Source organism: Ixodes scapularis, unplaced genomic scaffold (genome assembly GCF_016920785.2).
Source record: "Ixodes scapularis isolate PalLabHiFi unplaced genomic scaffold, ASM1692078v2 PGA_scaffold4__175_contigs__length_147842914, whole genome shotgun sequence".
Classification (NCBI taxonomy): Eukaryota; Metazoa; Arthropoda; class Arachnida; order Ixodida; family Ixodidae; genus Ixodes; species Ixodes scapularis.
Genome location: NW_024609879.1, coordinates 134,254,266 through 134,271,525, shown reverse-complemented (window position 1 = coordinate 134,271,525; position 17,260 = coordinate 134,254,266). Strand labels below are relative to the sequence as shown.

The window sequence follows — 17,260 nt, the reverse complement described above, 5'->3', positions numbered from 1 at the left end:
CGATCTTGAGGAAAAAAGGTATAAAGTCTCATTCCTTCATATTTTCACATTATACCTGCGTCAGCGAGCACGAAAAAGCCCGAAATCGTCGGAAAGCCGCTGCACATCACGGCTGCCGCGCACCGAACAAACTCGCATCCGCCAGCTCTGGGCGCTGCCATCTTACCTGCGACGTCACGGCTCTTGTGAGGTCACGTGACGAGTGGTCACATTTGCGTAAAACAAACAACCGGGGAGGTGCCACTTCCAAACTTCCGGTTTATTACTCTAAGCCCCTCTACCTCGTTGAGGCAAATGTACCGTAAATGCATTGCGTGTGCGGGAGCATTTCTTTCACTGACATTCTCCCTTTGTACCCCGCTGCATAATAAGGTAGGAACTGCGTACCGTTAGTGCTGCCGCGCCTCTATCGCATTTGGATGAAAAAGCCAGGGGATTCTAAGGAGAATGGAGACTTACCTGAGACACTAGCGTTGGGTTGCAGACGAAATCCTAAATTGCTGTTGCGCATGCGATGCACGCAGTTACGCATTCTTTGCTATTCTTAACACTTTGACTGTGAAGGCTTAAAATGTGAACCCTGGTAACTGAGTGTCTTCCCGCTTTTCTTGCAGACGGGCTACATGTTTGGCAAGGGCATCTACTTTGCGGACATGGTGTCCAAGAGTGCCAACTACTGCTGCACCTCCCCCAGTAACCCTGTGGGCTTGCTGCTCCTCTGCGAGGTGGCCCTGGGAAATATGTGAGCCCAACCCCCCCTCTGTCCCTTTCTGTTCACTCACACATGCGTCCTCCATCCCCATTGGCTACGCTGCATTTGCGCTAGTTTCCGATCAGTCGGTTGCGTTTATGATGACGGAAGAAAAACAGTTTTTTTATGGGTCTGAAATTGAGGTTAAAGGGCACTGGCACCTCTAAATTAATGTTTTTTTCTGTTCTTTATCAACTCGGAATCTTTTCATATACTACCCCGAAAAATTGCAATAAAAAAATGTTTTAGGGGCGAAGCTCATTAGGCCCTAGCCGTGTCCGGTGTCCGTGCTCACATCGATTGCACTACCTCCGGGATCGGCCCACTTTAAAAATGTACGCCTGCACGGGGGTTTGAACTCAGGACCGCTTGCTTACGAGGCAGACGCCTTAACCACTATGCTACACTCTAACATTGCATGTAGCCGGTTAAGGTCTATACCATGGGTTCTCAAACTGGGTTCCGTGGAACACAGGGGTTCCGCGGAGTGCTCACTTGGGTTCCGCGAGCACCCAAGTCAGTCCCCCCATCCTACACACACATACGGACACGACGAGAAGACGCGGGGCTTTGAGCTCAAAACGCGATTTACTATTCATCGAAGTACGCGGCACTCAGCCGTGCGGCCGCACGGCTGAGTGCTTGTTGAGCCTTTTGTGGAGGGCTCTTTTCTCGTGAGGCTAGCCTACCTGGTAGACATGTTTGAACACCTCAACATACTGAACCAAAGCATCAGGGCAGGCAGGTAACCCTAGTTAGTGCTGCTGACCAGGTCGGGGTCTTCTGCAGCAAACTGCAGGGCTGGATGAGCCACGTGAGCAGGGGAGACCAAAGCCCTTTCAAGAGGCTCTGCACCTGTGAGGCTCAACTTGCTCTGTCTGCTTCTGACAGAGCGGTGATCATGGCTCACATCAGTACGCTCAGGGCTCATTTAGCCGATTACTTTCCGGAGGTGGCCAGTGCTCAGTGGCTTGTGTCCCCCTTCCATGTGGGTATAACAGCATTCAACAATGAGGCCGTTGAGACTGAAAACGAGTTCCTTAAGCTCACTGCACTCACTGCAGTGAGCTCACTATTTGAGCTCACTGCACTCAAAGAGAAGTTCAGCAGCCAAGGTGTGGTTGCATTTTGAGTGGAGACTGCCTCACTGTTCCCACACCTCTTTGGCAGGGGAGTAGACATGCTTTTTCCTTTTGCAACTACATATGTTTGCGAGGAGGCATTCTCAGCACTAGGTTAGGTGAAAAACAAGCACAGGAATTGACTGAACCGGGCAGCAGATATGAGGCTGGCCCTAAGCGTGACTGAGCCACGCATCGATTCGCTGATGCGAGCAAGGCAACCCCACCCTTCACACTAATATGTATACTGTCTGACATTTTAATCCCACTCTTTAGTCTAAGGGGTGTTCCACTTTTTATTGTTTTATTTGTGCAACAAATATTTTGTGAACTCTTCTATTGAAAGTGTGTCCAGGCAGCAAAACAGTGGGGAAGGAGGGGGGGGGGGTGGGAGGGGTTCCTCGGCACTCTTTAAAGGTTGCTGGGGTTCCCCGAGGCCAAAAAGTTTGAGAACCCCTGGTCTATACAGTAGAGGGCGCTGCGGTCAAATGCTTATATAATCGCGTTAAACTTTGCATGCATTGGCTCAACGTTTATAGACGAGAGGGCGCTGCGGTCAAATGCTCAAATGCTTATAACCACGATCCATACCACACATCCTTTTTCTGACATGGACCGTTGACTTGAGCAGTGGAGATGCGCTCCCACGGCTTTAGCAAATCCAAGCTGATCCGCCAGAAGAACCACTGGCTCTGCATTTCACCGACCATAAAGCAGTAATAATGAAGTCGAAACACAACCCGGAACTCAGCACTACCATGAGCAATAAAAAAAAAAAAAAAAAAATCAGCACTACCTATGAACAATAAAACCAGTATCATCAGCACCACCAGAGCTTCGCCCCGATCAACATTATTCACCAACGTGTAGATGCGTCCATTTTTTGGGGGGCGTGCGTGCACTTTTCAAGTGTCGCCGTTTTTTTGTTTTTTTTTCCACCGAAAGCTCTTCATTTATTTTTTGGCAACGACCTAATGGACATGAGAATTTAGGGGCTTCCTAAGCTACCTTTCGAAAACATTTCATAACGGCATTTGTGAAACACATTTTTTGGCGCAGTTGTGAATGCACTATGTTCTTTCTTTATAAATATAATAAGGTATACTCCTGGAGTATCGGTGACGAAATCTGTCGTTGCAGCTCGCCGCCTCCTCGCCTTTCGTCAGTCCTCGCATCATGGCGACGCACGGCAGTTTACGGCAAGGGTGATTGCGAAGTCGGCAGCGGATCGGCCAAAGTTATATTTTCGGTGCCCGAAGACCTCTCGAATTCAGAAAATGATATCGTTGAGCGTTCCAAATTGCCCGGCTGGGAACGGGGTGATGCTGAAGGTGGTCTTCGCCGAGTTGTCATCACTTTCGACCCGCCCCAATCCTGTAGCCCTCGTCGACGAAGTGTGGAGAGCAAACCACGGAGCACGAACCCAAACCCTGCAGCATTCTTCTCTTCCGCATCTTTTGGGAACATGTGCATCTTTTGGGAACATGTGCAGCGTGCCGTATTTGCACTAATATAACGTGAGGGCAGGTTTTGATGCCTTCAAAAGGAAATATTAGTACTATTATAACGCGAGCCAAGGACGCATAAAGTTAATGCACTCAAAGGCATAGCAGAAAAAAAGGGAATGGAAATGGAAGAAATATCATTTTACGTTTTGACTCCCACTGCTGAGGTTTTTCTCACTGTCGTATTTGGAATCCGCTCGAGGACTTTGCAGATGCACTGAACAGCAGAGGGGCGACGCTTGCTCGTCTGGTAGCTCGAACCATTGCAGCCTCAGTCTGGCCTGCTGCTCCCAACAATGGCAAGACCCTGTCTTGGAACGAAGAACCGGACGGGCGTCTCTGATGGGCGTGCGCGAGCACAGGACACACCCTTTCTTTCCTCGAGCCGTCTATCGCAACATTGTAACGTTGAGCCTGGTTCCGCTATCGTCCTACATCGAGCAACTGCTCGCTGCCCCGAGGAAGTCGTTCCGCACTCGGGACGTGCTGAAACGGAAATGTGTGCATGGGCCTTTAGTCTCCGTACCTCTTGACAATGTCACGCATTCTGCAGCTTTTCGGAGTGGTCGGCGGGCTGTGCGTCTTTAGCCAGCAGCCCACTTTTTAGACTCTGTGATGGACCCCTTGCGCCTTTTGTTTCAGGTACGAATGCAAGACCGCCGAGTACATTACCAAGTTGCCACCCAACACGCATTCCACCAAAGGTGGGTGCTCTCTCCTGGTTGTTTGACACGCCGCCTACCAGTACCATACCTAGACGTACGTCTAACAAACATAAACGGCTTGTTTTTGTATTTCGTGCGAGATTGTTTCTTTTTATGCGCAAAGTTCGTACATCGTCTGTTTGACATCTGAAATGTAAAATCACGTTCTAGATTCATTTATCCCAGCCCAGAATTAATTTCATGGGCCTTTTAACGAGGCTTTGCTATTGGCAGCTGACGTGTTCGTTGGGACGGCACATAAAGTGTGCTGCGATTGATAGCCGCAGCTGCCGCATGGTCGAAAGATGTGCTTTAGGGTATTTGCTTTTAGTAGAGTAATCGTAGGGGACGCTCTTTAGGAGATACGTAAAACGTGCCGAGATGCTGCCTCTCGTGCACAACAGTCAGCATCTCGCACCCTTTGCTGTTCTTGCACCCAGCGGAAGATCCTTCCAGAACCCCGAAGCAGCAGGCGTAAAGCGTGGACATGAGATAAAGGGGGCGACAGTGCATCTAGCCATGGATGACATGGTTGTGTGAATGGAGACTGCGGTAGAGGGAGGGCAATAGCGCGGCAGCACCATCACTCTTTCTTCGCGATCACGTGAATTTTTTAATAGGGACGCCGTGAAATGTATGATCTGGGAAAACTCTTGGGGGCTATAGATGAAAGAGGGAGGTACTCTTGCGCAGGATTTTGTTTTCAGTTGAACTTTCACGGCCGTGGAGAACTGCTGTCCAGACCAGTTATGACGAAGTCTAACGGGAACCGGAAATCACTTTGCTATATCCGCTATTTCGTTATAACCGACTTCGGTTATAACGAAGTGCAAAAGGTAATGGGAAATCGTGATTGCTTCGCTGTAGCCGCTACTTCGTTATAACCAACTGTAGCCGCTATTTCGTTATAACTAACTTTGTTATAACCGGTCTTGACAGTGCAATGTTTATTTGGACGTAGGTTGAATTTATCTTGTCTGAAACTGGTCCCCAAAGTTAGGAGCCTGTCTAAAATTGTAGCCAAAGAATCTGGGCCCATGAGGGTGAGCAGAATTTCTGAGCCGATCGAGCTAAGCCAAGCACTGCTCCGCTTCAGCCACTGCTCCTATCGCGCCGGTATGGTAAGAGACTGAAAAATGTGTCAGTCAAGAATGTACCAACAAGGTTCTACTCTTCTAGCAAAAAGTACCCAAAGGAATGCAAGAATGAAGAGAGGCCAAAATAGGAAAAGGTCTTTGCCCTAGCGTTTCTCTCGGCACTTTTTTCTAACATAGGACGGACCAACGGCCCCACACAACCACTTTGCTGCATTTTTACTGTTGTTTGTAAGGTACATACGAAAAAATTATGATGATGCAATTAATGCAAATGTGCAAGCGAGCTGGACAAGAATGAAGATAATAATCCCTGGATAAGGGGAACAAAAGGACAAAGGACAAACATGAATCTCCAAACATAGCTACATGACTGGTGCACGAGCAAAAAGATTTGTTTGTTTGTCCTTCGTCCCCCTTGATCCCCTTTTTCGGGGATTATTATCTATATACTAAACAATCTTCATTTTCTTGTTTCAACTCTGTTTTGTTTTTAGAAGGGGAACACGAGAAACTTAAATTTTTTTTGTGCCCTTCGCAATTGGTGCGTGCACGGATCGCTCGGTAACCGGCCTGCCCTCCGTTGCGTCTCAGGTGTCGGCATGACCTACCCACACCCCAGCAACAAGGTGGTGACCCCCGACGGGGTCGAGGTGCCCCTGGGTCCTGCGGCCAAGGACGCCGGGCAGGGAGGTTCGTCCCTGCTCTACAACGAGTATCCTTGCGGCAGTGTGTTTCACGTCGTCTCTCGTCGCCAATTCCCGTCTCACGACCTTGGGCGGCGGTGCCTGGTCGCGTATAATCGAAGCCTGCACACTAGAATGTAGACGCAGATTGGTCGCGAGTGCTAGAGCGGGCTCGTGCCAATATACGTGAGCACTGTTTGGGTTCGGGCGGGATTCGGGTCGACGTGCCCCGAACTGCGCGTCGGGAGTTGATGGCCCGACCTTGACAGATATTTCGGAATTGTGGGAAATATTTCTTTCATATTCGAAAACCGAGAAATGTAGCAGAAAGTTTGTTTTAACGCAAAAAGTGCCAATCTGGATATTGTGCCGCGGGTCATTATGTTCTGTACGGAGCCCACAAAACATGTGACAACCCTCTAGGTCAGGGTTCTCGTATGGGGGACCGCGGCCCCTGCGAAGGCACTTCTAGGATCCAGGAAGCCTTGCTCATCGGTGAACGTAATAAACATCTTTTTTTTTCGTATAGGGAACAGGCACCCACCTTTGCGCAATTTTTTTTTCGTATACGTCAATGAGAGAAGTCCAGTTTACGAGAGCGTTTAGCTACTTAATATTCCTTTATGCCTTCATAAACGTAATTATCCCGGATTTTTCTCTCTTCCCCCACTGCATATCCATCCCTTCCGCCGATCCACGAGCGCTTCCCGAACCGTCGATGGTTGAGAACCCATTGGTCTAGGACACAGTCATCAGCATCAATAAGTCTGCTCCACCAGACGGCTTGTGTGTTGAAAAAAGCCGGTGTGCACAATCTCTCGCAGAGCACGCAGGAGTCGAGCCTTGCAAGGTGCGGAAGGTCGTAGCGAATGACGAAGCTCAGGATGGGGTGGGATCTAAAAATGTAATCTGCGCGCGGCAGCGATAAAAATTAGTGTGACGTTTGTTGCTTTTTTTTATTCTTTTTTATGAGCAGTTTGCATATTTTGAGTATAGTTCTACTCTGAGCTCCATCCTACCCCATCTTCCGTCCATGGGGGCCAAGTCCGACACTGGTGGGCTGGTCCAGAAGGTGTTGGTCGCAGCAGGTTCGCCGCCCGCTTTGATTGGTTGGCACCACACCTGACGTGATCGCGAACGCTCTGAAAAGTTGCAATACGTCGTCATGATGCAGACGTCACAATGTCACTAACATTTGCAATCGCACGAGCAAGACTCGCCGACGTGTAACTTTCCGTCGTCTTGCGGGAAAGTACATACCAATTTGTTTAAGTGTGTTGTTCATTAAATTCTTCGTGCTCCTTTAAAGCATGTCTAGGGCTGAACGACGACTAAAAAATTTATTTCGATTATTGGCCGACGCTAATCAAACACTTACTAAAAAATCGTTGACCTCTAGGCATAAGATGCAACATTATAAAAGGACCAAACCATCGCATTTCCTGCCTATTTCTTGCTTTGCATTAATGGCACAACAAACAATCAATCAAAACATGCATCGTCATTCTAGAAACAGCGCGAGTAAATACAATGGCCGCGCTGACCTTCGAAACAAATCTGTTTAACTTCCGAGATTGGAAATTTTCGTTCAGTATGAACGTGCTACGTAGAACAAAGGGATACTACAACAAAATTTCGGCGCTTATTTTTTGGTCTATGTGTGTTCAAAGGAGCAGTATCATATCGAACATACCTATATCTTGTTAAAGAAGTCTCGAAAAGGAATTTTAAAACAAATTAAACTATTAGCAAAGAGCACCTGGTGGATGTCGCTAACGCCTCGTTTGTAATGCCCGTCTACAAACCTTGACGGGTAGGGACGGTAACTGTCTTGCCTCTGGCCACCACGAAAGATTAGGGGAAGGAGGAACTCCCCTCTTCCCAGGAATCCCTTTTGTATGCCCCAGAAGTTGCTATTGTCCCCCTACAAGATTATAGAAGATTAACCCGTCACTCAAAATTCATACAAAAGCAGCCGCTTCGTTGGCTACAATGACTAGGCCATCCCCTCGACGTCAGCCTCGCCGTAGCTTTGCTCGTCCCGAGACAAACAACGTCATGATTGCATCAGGCCGCTCTGGCTGCGCTCCGATCGTTCGCCAGAGTGGGCCGTCTATAACGAAAAATACGGCCACCCAGGCTCAAAATACAAACGTGCAATTGTCGTTTATGGATATTCTGGATCATATTCAGCCTATTTTTGAACACGACGGGTATATTTCAAATTTCGTTGAAGGATCCCTTTAATAGAAAACACCGTCAAGCTCAGGCCGGGTTCGGGCCCAAATTTGTTTTTTTCTGGTCGGGCTCGGGCCTGAAATTTCGGTCCAATCTGATCTCTAGCGAGCGATGCGTCGGTGTTTAGCTGGGCCTCGCGTCCAATGAACGCGTCGAAGGGCTCTCGTCGTCGGGTCCAACTGCCGAGTTTGCACCGTCCGACTGTGTTGACGTTCCGCGGAGGAAGAGGAAGTAGTTCGGAGTCCTCGATTATTCGAGGATGCCTTATAGCTCCGGCAGTTGAATTCGGGACGCCGCGACGGCGATGCTTGCGGTCGGTCATACTTTTTGTCGTAACTTACGGGATCTCGACGTCGGACGGCTCGACGCCCCGGCTTTTGCGATGTCGTTTGTTGGCCACTTCGAGGCCACTTGGGATGCACGGGCGGGATGGGACAATAAACGCGCAAGCCGAACTCTCGGTCCAGTCACCTTACTTCGTACGGGCTCTGGCAGAGTAACTGCTGAGACATCGGGAACAAGGTTATCATAAATGCCAAGTACGATAATTGTCACATTGTCCGTCTGTTTTCTAAAATCCATGCGCGAGAAACTTTGGCATGCATTTCTCGGCGTTTTTCTGGAAATCCCGAAAGCCCCAAAGATGGGAAACTTGCTTGTCTGCATGTTTTCTCTTTTTTCATTTGCTTTCTTGTTTTTGTTTTTAAAGTTGGACTTGTTTCCTGAGCTTTTCCCTTTAGATACATTGTGTACGACACAGCTCAAGTCTCCATGAAGTACCTCATGAAGGTCAAGTTTGACTACAGCCGCTGAAGGACGTCGCGTTGAACCTCTGCTCGGAGAGCGCTGGGAGGAGAGGTGCCTGAACGCCTGCTTGGGAATGACGGCACTAAACTTTGCCTAGTGTGTGCACGTGTGGAAGCTTTGTTTGCAGGATCCAGTAACTACCAAAGGATTGCAGCAGTACGATCCCTCTAAGCAGCTCGTTTCATTTATCACATTCATTTTGAGGTCACAGCTGTAAATAAGAGCACCTTTCAAGATTTTAAAGTTTTGATTGAAGCGTGTCGCTTGGAGGGTAAGATACCAAACAAGCTAGTTCTAGATTGTGGTTTTCTTTGCCTCTTTCATTCCAGGAGCACGCTCGTGCTTCAAAGTTTGTTATGTCCCTGTCGACAGTGTTGATGTTGTCGGCCAACTTGCGGTGCTAGCCCGTTTCTATGCAAGGAAAGGTTTCTCGCATTTCTGTTTTCTACACAGTTCAGAATGTATCGTGCATAATTGCATTTTTACTACTGTTAGGCTAGTGAGGCATTTACGGGTTTGCTTTTGTGCCAGTCATTGTTTTCCTGGGGGTCTCGAAATACAACCGTGGATAAAATTCAAAACGCTTCTTAGTCAATGCTACATCTTGTTTAATCTTCCCAATTTTTCTCTGGGTTTGTTTTTGTCATTTATGACTATTCCTCAGCTGCTTCAAAGGCACAATCTCAGGGTTGCCAGCATTGTGCGGAATCGTAATTCCAACCGTGCTTCAGATCTTCGGTTAACTTGTGGACTTTGTTCGAAGTCATATCGGAGTCCCCATGTTTGATTTGACTGCTTGTGAATGCTTGTTCTGGGTGTAACTTAATATTGTGGCACATTGAAAGAATGCAGCCTTTTAAGGCCCCTGTTATTGTTCCAGCATTGTGCCGAATCGTAAATCCAGCCATGCTTCAGATTTTCAGTTAACTTGTGGACTTTGAAGTCATATCGGAGTCCTCGTGTTTGATTTGACTGCTTTTGTACGATTTTTCTGGGTGTAACTCAATATTGCGGCACATTGAAAGAATGCAGCTTTTTAAAGCCCCTGTTATTGCTCCTGTGTGTATGGATGTAGTTGTAAGCTGCAGAAGGGTACTCAAAGGCAGCAGAAGTAACAGAATTTTAAGCCAATATAACAAACTGTGTCAGTATGGTGTGTTGTAGGTTAGCAACAGCAGAACAAGGCTCTCCGATAAAGCTCTCTACATGCCACGGTCGGCAGCTTCCTTCTCTCCAGTGTTCAATCTGCTAAAGTTGAGAGGGTGTAGGGCTTTGTCCGAGGAGCCTGTTTTGCTATTCTTAACCTGCAGCAGACTGTAGGAAGACCTGTGGTCAGTTGATAATGGGGAAATGCCAGGAACAGGATCTTGTTGTGTCTGGTTGTCTGCGCTGCGTGCTGTGTTTGGCTGACCTGGCGTGTGGGCTATGCGACACTTGGCCCAAACATTCCATGGCACTGTCTTTGCAAAGACGCGTCCCGAAAGGCTTCGCAACGCCGAACGAGGAAACTCGCCAATGAATGCAGCGGCGGACACTGGGATTCCGACGAGGTACGTGTAGAAGACGCCGTGGAGGTCGTGGATGTGGAGGGCCTCGACCGTGCCCTCCTCTCCTTGGAGACACTTGGTGTAGTTGAAGACTCTCGTCTTGACCATGCGGTCGAGCAGGTGGCTGTCGATCATGTACGCTGCCGTGTGGAAAATTGGTTTTGTGTGCAGTTAACCAAAGCAGCTTGTGATAACTACGCGTTACCTTCGGGGTTTTTGTCGAAATGTTTCCTCAAATAGTTTGTCGTTTTTTTTTTTTTTTTGCTTTAGTACAGGAGACATAACTTGAAGATTTGAAATGTCTGCAGTTGCAAAACATTTTTCGAAGTTTGTTAATAAAGTATGCCAGTACGAACACCAAGTGTTTACCTTGAACTTTTCTTTTTGATTGAATATAGAGGGTGTTTTTATTTACAGATTGTTCCAGAAAAAGCTACTTAAATGAGGTCTGCAGGGGGCTTGTGGACATGAGATGGGGGAGGGTAATCGTAAGCGGTGTGACTGGTCTTATGGTAAAAAGTTGGGGAAAAGTAATTTGTGAGAAAATGGCTTTTCTGATTATTAGACACACACACCCAGCTCTGTGAAAAAAATATTGCTCAATCTAATTTTTAAATATGAAAGAAAAATATGAAGTCTTAATTTTCTATTAACATTCAGTAGGAATACGCAGACTACAAGGGCTTTTTCTCTCTCTACCGCGCGACGAATAACAGTTGTCTGTTATTGTCTTTCCTCTCGCTACCACGTGACATACGCGTGCAGGCGCAGGTTACCAAGGCAACACCGCGCGAGCTGCTGATATCGTAGAGAGACGCGTTTATTCTACGAACTTGTTTATGTAAGATATCCACCCCTCTAAAAATGAACGAGTAAGCAAAGAGAATAATGTATTCGTAGTGCGTAATGATTTCAGACACTAATAAGCGGTACTGTTTATTGCCCGCCAGTGCACCTGCGAAATCAAACGCAAGAAAGCGCCCATCTTTTGTCTGTGCTAACAGTGCCGCGAAGTGTACGTAGAAAGAGTGAACGACTCGCAAAATCGACTAATTGCACTCCGACGAGGTGCCATCCCCGCGCTCACGTCGGAGAACAGTGGGAAGCGGTGTTGATAAACTGAAAATCAAACCCGCAAGAGATATCCCGGAAAACCGCCAAAAGTTGCTCAATTTAAGGCACATGGCAAGCACATTTTACCACGATAAGTGGTTTATAAACAGTAAAATAGATGAAAGCACTGTATATCATTAGAAGGGGCTCTCCTTTTTGACCTGGACTGCTTCCAAGCACAAAACAATCTTCCTGTTATCAGTTGCGTTGCGCCATGTCTGCCAACGTACACCCCCATCGTTCCGATGGTTCGCGCAACATTTGGTGGCAGTGTGACAGCGACTCAAATGCAGGAAGTTCTATTTCACACTGGAGATATCCGACTTGTCTAACATCGCATTGAAATTCCAGTAGCCTGCAGTCGATTGTTTCCGGTGTCGTTTTCTGTGTTGGTGCAACGCAGAAACACGGTGAGTGCATCCGTCGAGGACGGAGGGCGCATTGGGGCAACATTGCCATGCTTACTCCGCTTTTTTCTTTCCGAGTCACTCCAGTGACATCTACTTGGGGGTCATTTTGGCCATAGAGTTATTATAATGTACGCTAGACGTTCAAGTGGCGCTAGTGTGCTGACGCAAATTGAAGCAGACAGCAACCAGTCGAAAACTGACTTCCGGTAATGCATTTCTATGGGAAAAATCGAGTGCATTTTCTCGCTGCGCTCAATTATATACGACAATATTAAGAAGAAACCAAACCTGATAAATAGTTTATAACATTTCTCAATCACATATACAAATAAATGTCATTTACAGAGGATTTTTCTGTCGATTTCATGGCATAAAGCAGAGCGCTAAAGTAGCTAAATATACGTGTATACTACGCGAATATGTTTGAGATCGCTGCCGCAGCCTGCTAATTTACCGTGGTATTTACCCATAAAAACGCAACCAAAAATCGCGTACAATTAAACTGCTCTCAGCCCCCCAGGTGAAAGCGACGCTAATGTGTCAAGTCAGAAGCATTATAATAACTATGGTCAGAAGAGCAGACGACAAACAACGGGAACAGCTCCAGTGGCTCGTATCAACTCTGCGAATAAAGTTTTTTCTTCGAATGCATGAATACGAAGATCGTCTTGTTGCATCGTTCGATATATGTTCATATAGTCCAAAACATTCAAAAATACTGGAAGGCACCCACACTGTACACCTTACCTGGTGGCCCGGTGGCTACCGGCACAGTGGCTACCGGTGCGCGGTACGGCGGGGGTGGTCAAAGGCGGCTGCAACTTATGAAATAATAATAATAATACCGTCTGTTAGCTCGCATACGTTTTCTGTTTTGCCTTTTTTGTTTCTTTCACTGATTGCAAACTTTTCCAAGGAGAACGGATCAAATAAAAATTACATGAGGTCCGATATGTTGTCTGCTTTCTGCTTTCCCGCTCGCGCGGTTAAAATTGACCGAGGCGCAAGCGCTTCAAGTCGCTAAAATACGGGAATGCCGAGGTTTTGCGCAGCGCTGGATTGCAAGAACCGTGAAGGGAAAACCTCAGGATTATCATTTCACACGTAAGTAGCAATCGCACATTTATTTAATTACTACATAGCACTACAAATCAAATAATAGCGCACGACCGCTTGTACATAAATGGCCTGTATTGGAGCACTTCGTTTCATATTCCAGGTTCCCTAAAAAAAATTACAACCTTCTGCAGAAGTGGTTAAAAGTTTGTCCGGACAATTTTACTCGTGCTGCACATCATGTCCTTTGCTCACGGCACTTCAAGCTCCAGTGCTTTAAGGATGGGTTGTATGTAAAAGCAAGACTTAAGGAAGATGCAGCACCCACCGTTGGTTCTGTCAAGGTAGGTACATATATACTGAACTCCAAGTAGGTTGAATTCATCAGTAAATATGATTCATGCTTTTTTTGTAAAATTTGAGCTTCATGCGTCATTGTGGTAAATGCAAAAATAATGTATAGCAGCAGAGGAGTTTGTAATGTCTTTTATTTCCAGTCCTTAGATCATATACATCAGAACAAAGTGTGTATGCGTTAATGTACACCTACTGGTCTCTTTCTTATAGGCACCAAGGAAGCGTCCAGCACCACGGATCACCAATGTCGCAGCGCCAAAACCATGCTCGAGTGACCACACCTACTTCGATGGAGAGTCCCCGAAAAGTCAACGACGTCGTATGAACAAGAAAACAGATTCGGCAAAAAAAAAATTCACACAATGCAACGGACCCTGCAAAGAAACAAACAAAAAGTTTGAAATCTCCAATCTCTTGGAATGTCTAAAGGAGGAGCATGCACTGACAGATGAGCTCCAACTAAGGATGGAAGCATTTGGAGAAATTCCGCAGGAACTACTGAAGGGCTTTGAAAAAAACGCCAGCAGGAAGATGACCGGCAGAAGGTACAGCAAAAGAACCAAGCAGTTTGCAGCCACCCTGCACTACTACTCACCCCAAGCCTATGCCTACGTTAGCACACTTTTCCCCCTACGTTCTGTGAGCTCCCTCAGGTGTTGGTTGAAAGTTGTTGGAGGGTGGCCTGGATTCACCAAAGAAGCACTAGGAGAGCTGGAGCGACGACATGCAAACTCTTCTGAACGGGAGAAGCTGTGTGTTGTGATGCTGGATGGGATGTCCATAAAAAAAGAAGTAAGCTTGGATGTCCCAAAGGGTAGGTTCATTGGGCACGTGGATTTCGGTCAAGGACTTGGCCCGGGCGAGACTGACGAAGTGCCCATGGCAACAGAGGCCTTGGTTTTCATGGTCCTAGGTCTAGCTTCACCCTGGAAGATGCCGTTTGGCCATTTCCTGACAAATGGAGTGTCAGGGTTGTTCCTTAAGAGCCTACTTGAAGACAGCATCGTCGCCCTTGAAGAGTGCGGTCTCCACGTCAAGGCCGTGGTGTGCGATGGACTGGGTGCAAACGTCGCCAAGGCAAAGCTGCTGGGCTGCCATGTTCATGAAATCAGCTATGAAGACAGGAAGACAACTTTCAAGCACCCGACTCGACCCACCGAGGAGGTGCGTTTCATTTTCGATGCCTGCCATGCCCTCAAGCTTCTCCGTAACCTGCTGGGAGACAAGAAGCTGCTAAAGTCAGCAGCCTGTGCGGTAAATAGTACCTAATGGCTTTTTAAAACATACAAGTATCACTACATCAGAAAAAAAAGACCGACTATGAACCCCGAGAACTGCAAAAAAACACAGAGCCACTAAACGAAGTGTAGTTTGGGACTTCATTCCTTGTGTTCCAATCTTGAGGTTCAAAATTCAGTTGTAAAGCAACTATCGTAAAATATGGAGTAAAACAAGGACAAATTAACCATTCTTTATTGCTTGTATATCTATTCCATGCAGTTCTTAATGTGATGCCAACCAACACACTAATGTCAACCATGCAGACTCTTTGAGCCTGACATCATAATGTAAAAAAAATAAACTTAATGTACAGTCATAGAAAAAGCAATCTGAAACAACCAAGCAGCAACTAAGAAGTACCAGTGCCCTGTTCTGACAAGCTGAACTAGTTCAAAAATAATTAGTGGCACGTCAGAACAGATGATAGGTAGCAATACTAAATAAAAACAGTTCAGCACTTGTGCAGTAGGCCATTTTCAAAATTCTAAAATGCTTAGAGGCATGCTGGGAGTCAGAATCCACATGCTCTGTGTGCTAGCCACTTCAAATGTGGTAAAACCTCAAACAACAAGTGTAGAACAGAACTGTACTCTATCACATTTAAAGTCTGCTGTAGGTTGAAGGCCGACCTACAAAACCATTTTCCGCGGGAGAAGAGGTTTCCTCCTTTCCACCCAGAAAGGAGGAAACCCCTTCTCCTCTCCACGGAGACTAGCTTCCGGACCCGCCCTTTTCAGGGGAGGAGGAGGAAGGAGTACGAGAGGGGAGGGAGCGAAGGTCGTTGGGGAGCACTTTCCTACCCTGCGGAAAATGGTTTTGTAAGTCGGCCTTTAAGGAAAGCAGGAAAATTCCATTTCAGAAGCTCTGCGCTCACCGCGATTTTCTCTTCTCCACTCAAACATTATTTTGCTAAGGTGAAAAAGTGGCAGGCTTTCCTGGAAAGGGCTTGTTCTGCTTTTCTTAACCTGCAACAGACTTTCTGTTTTGAGTGTTTGAATTATTTTCCTCTCCCGTATCCCTTTTTCCACTTGGCGGCGGGCTAGCAGGCGCGCCTGCGTAAGGGTCTCAACTTTTCTGCCTAGCCTTGCATGCTGCCGAGTGGGTATCGCAATCTGTGCAAATAAAAATTATTATTATTATTATTGACTACACGATTCATGTTTCTAAACAAATTGTCTTCTCTCATGTCTTCCTTTTTTAGCTATCTGTGCTCCTATTGGACAAGCCAGGACCACCTGGAGATGTTCTTCAGCTGTGTGCGGCAAAGGGGCGGCTGGAACAATAACCCATCAGCTGCCCAGTTCCGGCAGGCCTACAGGAAGCTGCTGGTACATGCTGGTGTGCAAGCCCCCAACTCCGCCAACGTGGCTACTGACCTCGAAGGGGAAAGCCTGACGGTCAGCCAGGGTACAATCAACCCTGCTCTTGATGCCAAGGACGACCAAGAGCGTGACGATCTGGCCGTGGTGTATGGGTTGGGCGAGGATACCCTGTCAGAGTTCACCTCTGAAGTTGTGAAGCACATTGGGGGCTTCATCAGCCGCCAGGTCACCAAGACGCTGAGCTGCCCATCCTGTGTGAGCATGCTCCTGGATGATAGCGTGACAGGAGTCCTCATTAGCACCAGGGACAATGGCGGGCTCGTGTACCCCTCCGAGCTCGCTTGCCTGCTCCTGCAGGAAACCGAAAAAATCTTCAGGATGGCCACTGAAGATGGAGCAGCAAAAATGAATGCAACTGTCCTGACTGTTCTAGCATATAGGGCATTTTATGACAAACACGCAGAGAGTTTTAAGAACCAGGTGCATGTCAAAGATGAGCCAATGCACGCAGTTTCACTTGCCAAGGCAGTCATTAAGAAATATGTCGCACTGCGGTTGCGACACCTGGCCCGCACCATTACTGAAAGATCCCGTGGGGCATATCTGCGGCATACCTTGACCAAACGAGTCCTCTTTTGCCACCAGTAATGCGGCATCCTGAAACCATGCCTTCTTTTTTTCTTTCTTTTTTTGTCAGCTTGTTTGCATTTTTCCCTTGCTTTGTTTGATTCATTTAGTACTAGAACTTGTTGGTAAATGTAAATATATTTGTGAAACAACGATTTCTATGCAATATTGATGAGCTGTGTATCTCGCAAGTCTTATTTCTTTCATCGATCGTTATTTATGTTATTATGTTATATTATATATTATGCTATTATGTTATATGTTTGAACGTATCTAATATGCCAAAATACGCATATATGCTCAAATTTGTTTCTCCTGTTGTCTTTTGCCGGGGTGTTATTGTGCATTACTGTTTCTTCTTTGCGCCGAGTGCCATTAAACGTTATCACAAATCGCACACTGTGTTACGTCTAGGTACAAGTCATTTCACATGAAAATTTGTTCACGATTACGAAGAAAAAAACGGCATTTACTAGCCCATGTACGCCGTTTCTTCTTAAGTGTCGTGTACGCAGATCAAGGCAGTAAACCGCTCGCATCGAAGATTATGTCGCTTAATTAGCACGACGCCCAGGATTTCAAATAGAGATGCAAATGTGAGTCGCCAATCCTTTCGCTAATTGACCGACCTTCGTCGCCTC

General features: G+C 46.8%; 2 protein-coding genes and 1 pseudogene across 2 annotated transcripts in view; 2 read left to right on the top strand and 1 right to left on the bottom strand.

Moving 5' to 3' along the window:
- LOC115311846 (poly [ADP-ribose] polymerase 1) overlaps positions 1-10,716 on the top strand; it is a 70,917-nt gene extending 60,201 nt beyond the window's left edge. Inside the window, exons 22-25 of the mRNA XM_029970701.4 lie at positions 615-742; positions 4,020-4,081; positions 5,770-5,890; positions 8,840-10,716. Coding sequence (XP_029826561.2) covers positions 615-742; positions 4,020-4,081; positions 5,770-5,890; positions 8,840-8,912 — 384 coding nt within the window. The 3' untranslated portion in view covers positions 8,913-10,716. The remainder of the gene's footprint in view (positions 1-614; positions 743-4,019; positions 4,082-5,769; positions 5,891-8,839) is intronic.
- LOC8032334 lies at positions 10,239-12,446 on the bottom strand (annotated as a pseudogene).
- A 3,344-nt stretch (positions 12,447-15,790) lies between these two features.
- On the top strand, positions 15,791-16,650 carry LOC120847019. Its single transcript, XM_040218966.3, has one exon. It carries the CDS (start codon positions 15,828-15,830, stop codon positions 16,638-16,640), a length of 813 nt encoding a protein of 270 aa, XP_040074900.1. The 5' UTR covers positions 15,791-15,827; the 3' UTR covers positions 16,641-16,650.
- Positions 16,651-17,260: the final 610 nt, after the last annotated feature.